This window comes from Onthophagus taurus, chromosome 6 (genome assembly GCF_036711975.1).
Source record: "Onthophagus taurus isolate NC chromosome 6, IU_Otau_3.0, whole genome shotgun sequence".
NCBI classification, from domain to species: domain Eukaryota; kingdom Metazoa; phylum Arthropoda; class Insecta; order Coleoptera; family Scarabaeidae; genus Onthophagus; species Onthophagus taurus.
Window position 1 is genome coordinate 29,010,552 of NC_091971.1, and position 10,271 is coordinate 29,020,822.

General features: G+C 35.3%; 1 protein-coding gene across 2 annotated transcripts in view; it reads left to right on the top strand.

Moving 5' to 3' along the window:
* Nucleotides 1-9,349, top strand: part of LOC111420991 (cilia and flagella-associated protein 47-like) — a 47,434-nt gene extending 38,085 nt beyond the window's left edge. For both annotated transcript variants that reach the window (XM_071196758.1, XM_071196759.1), the window contains 3 exons: nt 7,036-7,322; nt 7,381-8,975; nt 9,029-9,349. In XM_071196758.1, the coding sequence (XP_071052859.1) occupies nt 7,036-7,322; nt 7,381-8,975; nt 9,029-9,318 (2,172 nt within the window). In that variant the 3' untranslated portion in view covers nt 9,319-9,349. The remainder of the gene's footprint in view (nt 1-7,035; nt 7,323-7,380; nt 8,976-9,028) is intronic.
* The last annotated feature ends 922 nt before the right edge of the window (nt 9,350-10,271 follow it).

The window sequence follows — 10,271 nt, forward strand, 5'->3', positions numbered from 1 at the left end:
AATTTTCATTTGATCGCGTATAATTTTGTTAGTATGTCAGTTAGCTGACAGAAAGGAGTTTTTATAGTAAAGTGTACATTTGTCAACGAAAAAAAAAACAGGTGGCATGTCTGAGGATGACACAACTGGCTGAACATTACTTGGATTTGAAATTAAAGATTCGTCCAATAAGGAAGCTGACAGTGGCGGTATTTCACCGTTAGAATTGTTCTACCCAGCGTGAAGGCTTGGTCCGTTTCTTTCGAAGGATTGTGAAAAGCCAATTCTTGTGTTAGATGCGACAGTGTTTTACTGTTAGCTACAGGATTGTTTCCTCCAGTGTCAGGATTGTTTTCACCAGTGTCAGGATTTAGTTTGTCAGTTACATAAGATGGTGCAAAGTCAAGTTCTTGGAATGTATTACGATTATACGGATAAATACCAGTTTTGCAAAAACCAGCCTGAACGTTCGCTTGAGTGAAAGCCGGAGGCATAGCAGTTTTGATAATACCTGGTACATCGTAGATTGTCATTGTTTTTCCAGGATGACTCCGCATCCATCCATCACAAGCAGTATTTATAGCTTTTTTCAAGGGTCCGAAAACAGATCGATCCAAAGGCTGAAGTTTGTGCGAGCAGTGTGGAGGAAATGAAAGCAAAGTGATTCCATTTTCTTTGCAAAAATCCAATGTATTAATATGGATATGCGAGAAATGGTTATCCAACTAGCAAGACTCTATGTGTTGGAGAAGCATTAGAGAACTTCTTAAAATGTTCGAGAAATACTAGGAAAGATGCATCTTGCATTCATCCTGAAGGATTTGCAGTACCAATCGACCCTATTGGTCCGTTGCGAACAAAATGATCGTGATAACGGACTCGTGGAAATACAAATAAAGGAGGCATAGCATTGCCCAAGGCATTTACTGCAAAAGCAACCGTCACTAGTGTGCCTCGTTCAGCTGAAGTGAGGGATCCCACTTGTCGTATGCCACGTCTAGCTACGACTTTGCCAGGTTTTTGGACGGTAGTGACGCCTGTCTTGTCAACATTATATATATCCTGTGGTTCATAGGTGTAACTGTCCATAACAGTTGGCAAATTGTCATAAAAAGCTTCGACATTTGTTTTGTTAAAGCTTGTTGCTCTTGAAAGGCTAGTAGCTTGAGCCACACGAACAGACAGTGAAGGATTTCTATTCATGAATGAACGAAACCATTCCTCACCTGCCATTTCATTCTCATCCCAAGTACCAGGCCGCTTGAAATTGTATTTGATAGTCAGCTCAAAAGCTAACGTACCTCTTTAGGAGAAAGGCCAAAATATATTTCTGCGCAACGTGTTATATATCTTAACAGCTGCTGTTCTTGCTTCTCAGAGTATACTTTATTATGAGCGACATACCCCATAGAGATGCTGTCTTCACTGTGATCCCATCGGCCCCATCGCGTTTGCGAATATATCGTAACAAAGACATGCGATTAACTTCGTGCATTTCCGCAGCTTTCCGTAAAGAAGTTCCGCGTTTCACTTCTTTATAAGCGTCTTCATATTTTGTTATGTCACACTGCTCTCTTTCGGTCTTCCTCAAGCGTTTTCTGGGCATCTAAAAGCAAAAAAAAACAAAATCTTACGTATCACAACCCAACCCAAGAAATATGTCACAACCATACCCAACGCGATCCTTTGCAAAAAAACAATCGCCATGACAATACAAAATAATCTACGTACAAAGTAATTACTGCTATATAACTACTAATGTTTAGCTTATAACGAGGAAAACAGTCATTACTCTATCTGTACACATATAACAACAATTATTAAAAGAAATTGAATCAAAATACTTACTTTTGACCGTTAAAAAGTAATGAAGGCCTCTGCTAGCGTTAATGTCGCGCGATGGCTGACGCAATACTGTGAAACACGTTCAGACATTCAAATCGCACATCTTTCCTCTTGCATCCACCCCAGTTGTCCATATAGTTTCGCTAAAATTACGACTTTCACAACCGTACTCTGGCACTACCGTACCCAGTCTACCCTACAAGTGCTAAATGAGGTGTATCGCTTACTATGACTACGTAGTGATTATGCAAAAAGTATACCCTCTTTGACAATACGTTGAAAAGCACTTGCGTCTGCCGTGGTATTTTTCTTCGATAAGAAGTTGCTAATAGATTCCTCTGTAATGTCTAGTTTGACATTGGGTTTGGGGTCGAATTGTGCAAGGATGGCATTGGGTTTGGGGTCGAGGTTTTTATAGTTTGCATTTGATTAAAAAACCTTCGTTGTTAAAGGAAATGATGTTGTCGCTATTAGTAATAATAATAATAATAATCTTTCATTAATTCACATAATACCAAAAGGTGTGGAACAACTTTCTCTTTAAAAAAGTCATCTAAGTTATACAAAGTTTTCTCAAGCAAGTACCCCTTCAGTTTCCTTTTCAATTGGTGTAATGGTAGTTTCTTAACACTAAGATCCAAGTTGTTATAAATTCGGATGCAAGAGAAAAGAACACTATTGTGCAACCTTGCGCTGTTAGTGTATGGCGGCACAAAAGGTACTTTCTTTATTCCTCTCGTTTGGTGTGAATGAATCATTTCGTATCTTAAAAAGAATTCACTAAATAAGTTTTTACAAAAATTACACATTCTAGCACATATAACGCCCACAAAGTTAAAATTTTGTATTGTTTAAATGCAGATTTACAACTGTCTCGTGGACTCATACCCAGTACCGCTCTTACACAGGATTTTTGGACGATAAATACACGCTTGGCCTCAACCAAGTTGCCCCAAAAAATGACACCGTAGCGCATTCTAGTCTTCACATACGCGTAATAGGCGCACAATGACGAGTGTACCCCCATACCACGCGAGAAACATTTGAGAGCAAAACATATGCCCGACAATTTTGACGATAGCTCCTCTATATGCAATTTCTATGAGAGACCCACGTCGATCTTCAGTCCGAGAAACTTAAAAGCACTCACGGGTAACAACAAGCTTTCCTTTTCAAACGCGATGTGAATCGGATCACTTCCAAATGTCAGAGTATTGGTTTTACTTATGTACCTATGTTTACCTAAGAAATAACAGGGGGCCTAATATCGAGCCCTGAGGCACACCACTCTTAACCTTCGTCCACTCCGATCTAATTTCTTTACCATGGTCATCCCGCGATGCAACACACTGATATCTCTCAGACAAATATGAAACAAAAAAGTCCAAAGGTGTTCCCCTGATACCCATATTCTCCAGTTTAGCGATCAATGTTTCATGATGTACGCAGTCAAATGCCCTAGTTAAATCCATAAACAAGCAGCATGTTATATCTTTCCTATTTAAGTTTTCTATAATATTTTCAATAAGTTGGAATATCGCTCTTGTTGTGGTTCTTCCCTTAATGTAACCATTTTGTGAGTTATTTAGCAATTTATGTTTAGTTAGATAATTCATTACCCTATTAAAAACCATCTTCTCAATAATTTTAGTAATATTTGATATAAGTGCAATAGGTCTGTAATTTGAAAAATCATTTACTGTATTTTTCTTGAACATCGGTTTAATGATCGTCAGCTTTAAATTCTTAGGAAATATTCCCTTTGTAAAAGAAATATTTATTATATGCGCAAGGGGCGTGGACAAATAATTCGTACAATACTTTAGTACTCGAACAGGAAAACCGTCCACTCCTACAGTTTTTGTATTGTTAAGACCCTTAATAGTGTATTCTACCTCCTCACTGTTGGTCAAATATATAGCAAACGACGAGTGTGTCGCCTTAAACATTAGTTGTACTTTTTATCACTTTCATTAATTGATACAAAATGCTTATTGATAGCATTCAATACGTCCACTTCACTGTCAAAATCATTCATAAATGTTCCCACATTAAAGTGTCTTTGTGTTGTTTTCCCTCTTACTTCGTTTACGAAATTCCACATGGTTTTCATTTTATTGTGCGAGTCATTAATTTTATTGCAATAAAATTGTTTTTTTTGTGTCATTAATCAAATTTTTTAAGTCTGTACTAAAGGACTTATAGAAATGTTTTTCTATTCTATTACTTACAATTCCTTGATAAAGTTGTCTTTTTATTGCCGATTTTTCCTTTATTTCTTCTGTTATCCAATCGTTACCTTTTTTATTATTGTTTAATACAACAACCTTCTCTTTACAACACTTAGTGACAATAGATGTTAATATGTCACAAAATTGATCATAACATTCGTCCGGTTGATCAATGTCCGTGATAACTGACCAATTCACAAGACATAATTCATATTTTATTTCTTCCATACTGTTTCTATTAATTATTTTATGTTTTATTTTCATTTGTCTTTCTTTACCCATTGTCGCGACTGGAGTGTACTCGAACATCAAAGCCCTGTGATCAGATAGAGCCGAGTCAATGACTTCTGTTTTATAATCCTCAATATTCGTAAAGATATTATCGATTACAGTTCTCGATTTCTTAGCCACTCTGGTTGGTTCCTTAATTGTAGGATAAAAATTGTATTTGATCATCGTTTCTATTAGCTTTCTGGATTGAGTTGTAGTTTCTGCCAGATTTATATTTAAGTCTCCACATATAAGAACAGAGTAAGTTAATCCTATTGTCGCATGATACAACATCACATCCAGCAAGTCAAAAAACTCATTTACATCACTCAATGGCAATCTGTATATACAGATTACCACTAATTTAATTGACACGATTTTTATAGCACTGCATTCAAAAACCAATTCCTTGCTAAGATTTTTCAAGGGAATCAGTTCTTCGTGTTCTAGTCCCTTTTTGATTAAAATACATGAGCCTTCCTGTTGGCGTTGATTTCTACTGAAACACGACGCCCGATCGTAGCCATCGATATGGAAGTCTTCACAATTAATAAGATTGATAAGCTTTTTAAAAATACCGCTAAATCATCTGTTTTATTTCTTATACTTTGTACATTTTGATAAATTACTGAAAAACATTTTCTATTGACCGTTACAGATCTCTTTACTATTACGTGTTCGCCTGATTCAGACGATGTTTCGTAAAATTTCGCAGCCTATACGGACGAGTAATAACATTCCTTGGCCACAACTCCGGGTTAAACAATTTCTGATATGTATCTTCATACACACTTATTTTGAATGCCGCTATGGTAGTCGTCTTTATGTCTAATTTTTCACAGTTGATTATACATACTAATGTTATTTTCTGATAAGTACTGTGTTACATTGGTCTCCGTCGTTTCCTTCACAAGTTGCGAAATAAAAACCCACCTCTTATTGTCTGCTGCAGATAAAGATGTGCCAATTCTTTTACCTCTAATTGTAACCGTTTTTCTCTTTTTCATTTCATCTTCGTATGTTTTTTTAGATATTAGGTTATCGACCTCGTCTTTTAAACTTGTATTTGTATTTCCTTTAAAAGGTGTTGTTTTGTGTCTGTCCTTGTTCTTGTCCAGATGTTCAGTATTCCGTTTGTTTTGAGAACGAAGCTCCTTTGCAGTAACATCTGGTGCTATTACATGTTTCTTATTGTTATTGGAAGCTTGTTTTCGTACAGGTTCCTGTATTTAGTCGTAGTCTTTATTGGTTTTGTTTGTAGGTTATGGTTGGTTGGTTGGTTGTCAAACAGGTGTCGGTTGGAGTTCGAACATTCGTTCATCTCATACTCCAGTCACTAGGTCAATCTATGTCTTTCAATTCTTTATTCGTTCCTTTCCATACTTATTATTCCTTGGTTTTTATGTACCATTCATTATTTTTCTTCTTTATTTATTTAATTTTCTCTTGCAATGGTTGGATTTCAGGAACTTTGGCTCGTTTCAAATTTTCTCTGCCCCGTGGTATTATTATTTAAAAGAAAATTACAAACAGTAATGGATGGATTGACCTTAGGTTTCTTCTGCGAGCCAGGGGCCCAGTGACTCGGCTTAAGCAGGAAAAATAAACAAAATCCAGGAGAGCCCTCGGTATTAGGTTGGATTAGAACAAGGAATCTTGATGGTATCTTTTAGGATTTGGTGGCAGTTTTAAGTGGGACTCATCGCAGCTCTCTTTTTATTTACCTTATCTTATTTTGCTAAACATTTATCTATTAATCAATATTTCAATATCACTATAGCTATAAAGCTTTATTTAAAGCCATTTATCACAGACTTGCATAGTTTCTCTAGGATAAATTCTTAACTTGTATTTACAGGTTAATATTTTAGAGGTTACACATCACAGTTTTGTATCACAGCTGAATTCCAGTATCCTTTACATATTGGTATAGCATTACATAGCTTTCGAACGACTGCTTGGCCAAGATTGATATCAAGTTTATTGGTAACTGGCATTTTTGTGCTAAGAGGCCGCAGATTAATTTTCTTCTTGGACCCTCGAACCTTTCGCAGGCGAAGATTGTAGGTTATAAATTATATTATTCTGTTCATTAATCTTTTCGGATTGTTTTTTAACCAATTCTATGAGTTCACTAACCTTTTCAAACAAATCATTAACTGTGTTCTTCTTTTTCAATACACACTCATCACAAAACCATCTGATATTATTGGTATTAGAGTCCAGAATCTTAATTTCTGTTGTCTTAAATGTACTACACACACTATGAGTAAAGTTATTGCAGTCGCCAAAGCATTTATTATTTTTTCATTTTGATTAACTTGCTTGTTTTTACACATAACACAAAAATCGACGCTACTGGCCGCCATTACTAGATAGCAACTATGTTTTTTGATTCCGCCGATTGCATAGCCAGTCAATTCGGTTAGGTCTTCCACGTTTACATTTTTCCCAATTGGGTCGTGTGCCACTAAGCAATCTTTCCGTTTTGCTCATGAATTTTGTAGTGGTGTCACAAATTTTTAGAGGTGTAAAGCTCTAGTAATTGTTTAATTGGTGAGTAATAAAACATCTAAAAATAAGTTAAGACGATAGCTCAAGTGACAACATGTCTATCCACTCTTGTTGTTTCTCCAAAACTGTAACCATATAGGTATAGGATTGACTGAAAAAAATCGTTTTAACCCAATAATTACATTGTTTTTTCCAGCGTTCTCTTCGAAATTGTTTTTCCTGTTATCCTTTATATCCCGAACCAACTCATCCCTCGTTCAACTTCATGGAGCAAGTTATTGCATCAGCGGAATGCTGGTTAAACACACAAGTTATTTTCTGTGCCGACACTTATCAAATAAAAAGTACTATTGCTTCTCCGAATTTACAACCACCTTCTTCTCTCGAATTAAAACGACGCACAAAATTGTCTGGGATTCCAATTTTACATATAATTGGAAATATAATGGGACCCGAGATTGTACAGTCTTTAACTAAAAAAAAGTATGCAAAAAAAAATAATTATTACAATTTCAAGTTAATTGTTTAAATGATTTTATAGGTCTAATTTTTCAAGTATTACTGATACATTAAAGTATTTATACCGTATTTATAAAACTATAATTAACAAGATTAATAATGAAGGTGGAGCTTTAATGCATTTAAGACCTGAGCATTTATTTTATTATGGTGGTGCGAAAATGTATTACGAAGAAATTTTTAATTTTAAGGAATATCCTTTACCATTAAGTTCAACGATGTTACATTATAAAATTTTTTCACGATTGAGAGCCCAATCTTGGTTGGATTTCACTTTACAACTTTACAAATGTTTATATTTAAAGAAAGTAATCCAGAGCCATTGCATAATGAGCAAATGCGATAATTTTAAAAATACCCCACTTTCGGATTATTTTTCACAAGAAAATGTTCCAATCCAACCAGCTATATACAGTGAATCGGAATCTTTGATAATGAATTGGTTACAATTTCATTATAACGAAAATAGAAACAGTATTTGGGAAAATGTTACGTTAAATGCAACATCTGTGGATTTGTACAATAATTCTTTGTGTGATGGTTTAGTGTTTGGTGTTGTTCTAATCACTTATTGCCCGTATTTAAAAGTATTGTTACAAGATTTATTTTATACGCCAAAAAGATACGAAGAGATGTATCATAACGTATCAAGAATCATACAAAGTTTGGAAATGATAAATTATTCATTCACTACAAAACCAGAAGAAATTGTTAAAGGAAATTCAATAAGATTACTTATGTTTTCCGTTTATTTATTTGATATCCTTCCAAACATGTACCCAATCGAATCAATCACATTAAAAACTGGTTTATCTACAAACATTACGAATAAAATTGAATTAGAGAACAACAACCCATTTCCGATTGCTTATAAAATTATATTTATCAACAATGATTTAGAATGTTTTAGCACAACGATAAACTTTTTCGAAATTAAAGCGAATAATAAAGTAACTTTAGCAATAACTTATTTTGCTAAATTTGCAAAGGAAATTAAATCTACGTTAATTTTGAGCGGAGAATGTTCTGGTTATCGATATGTAACAAATAAATCAATCTCTTTAATTGGTACTCCCGATTTAGCTTACCCAACAACGACAATAAAAATACAACAAAATCACTTAGACATAAAACATTATAAATATTTAATTAAATCACCTTATAAAATTAGGGCGAATTATCGATTACAAATTTCTTATGAAACATTACACACACCAGACGATTTATTACCAATTCGTCACCATAAAAACCGAGATTTATATTCATATGGAAGATTAGTGCCAAAATCAAAAGACTTTGAATTTAATGAAAATGGTGAAATAAAATTTGCGTTTATGATGACGGCTTTTGTGTACATCGATTTGGATATTTGGTTATATTTTTGTAACGAAACGGTCGGAGATTTTATTGTAAAAGTTTCAAGTTGTATTAAGGACAGTTTACAAAGAGAAGAAATTATTGTTACAATACCAAAGTATGTTTTACACATTACGGAAAGACCTAGAAAAGTTATTTTGGAGATTCCTAATAGAAATCATATGCTATTAACATCGATAAAGACGATTTGTGTTGGATTAGGCGGTACGGAAGAAGGAAAATTTTGGGCAAGAGTAATTGGTAAGTAAATAACTTATAAAAAAGAAGTTATCATTATTTTTGTATAATTTTAGAAACTCCTGCGGGTCCAAATATATTAAGTTCTTTATATCTAGTGACTGGAAAGTACTCAAATTTACCACAACCGATTTCTTGCGATGGTGTGACATATAAAGTAACACGAAAAACGGAAGAGGATACTATCATGCCTGATACGATTTATTTTGAAGAGGAATGTACAGATTTAACAACAAAAGTTCCAATTATTTTACAAAATAGTAGGCCTAACAATTTTTCATTTGTGCTGGAATCGATTCCTTTATTTAGAAAACGATATTATACTGTATGTTTTCAATTTGAATGATAGTTATTGGTTAAATAAAATTTTAATACTTCTTGTTCTTCTTTCTCTTCCCCAGCGTGCCCCTGTAGTGACGTTGAGGGATGGTCTAAAATCCATTTTCTGAAGTTTTCTCTCTCCCCAGCTACACCCTTGAGCTTCTGCATAGTCTTCACTCGGCTGGCCGCAATCTGTGTCACGTCACTGTATCTTCCCATGTTGTTTTTAGTCTCCCTATGGGTCGCCTGCCTACACTCTGGCCTCTATGTATATCGTATATCCGTGGTTTCCTCACCTGTCCTATTCGTCTTACGTGGCTAAACCGATACAGCTGTCTATCCGCAATCATCCTCTCGATCGATTGGACATTGAGCTCTTGTCGAATACGGCTGTTCCGTACTCTGTCCCGTCGTGTCTTTGCACAACTCTCGGGAGGCATTTTATTTAGACCGTGTTAACTCTACTGATATCCCTTCTATTTGCGATTCAGCTTTCACTGCCATAGGTAAGTATAGGATCAATATAGGTATAGATATATAAGTATAGATCAAGTTGGATGGACTAATCCGCCCAACTATCCAAGGTGAAGAAATTCCTTTCTCAAAGGAAGTCAAATATCTAGGAGTAATCCTAGACAAAACCCTGTCATGGAATGGAATGGACTTGTCGCAGTCTTTGTGGAAAAAAATTGGGGTCTTACCCCTGAAAGACTGTACTGGCTCTATGTGACTGTGGTTAGACCTATGATCACATACGGAGCAGTAGCCTGGTATAGGAAAGTCCGACAGACTTCAGTTATCAGTAAACTTTCACGAATTTTCTCAGACAGTCAAGCCGCTCTCCAGGCGCTGCAAGCCGTGAAAACTTTGTCGGCTCTGGTCAATGATTGTAAGAGAACATTAAACACACTGAGTTGTGATAACAGAGTCTCTCTGATCTGGGTCCCGGGTCACTCTGGGGTTGCTGGCAATGAAGCG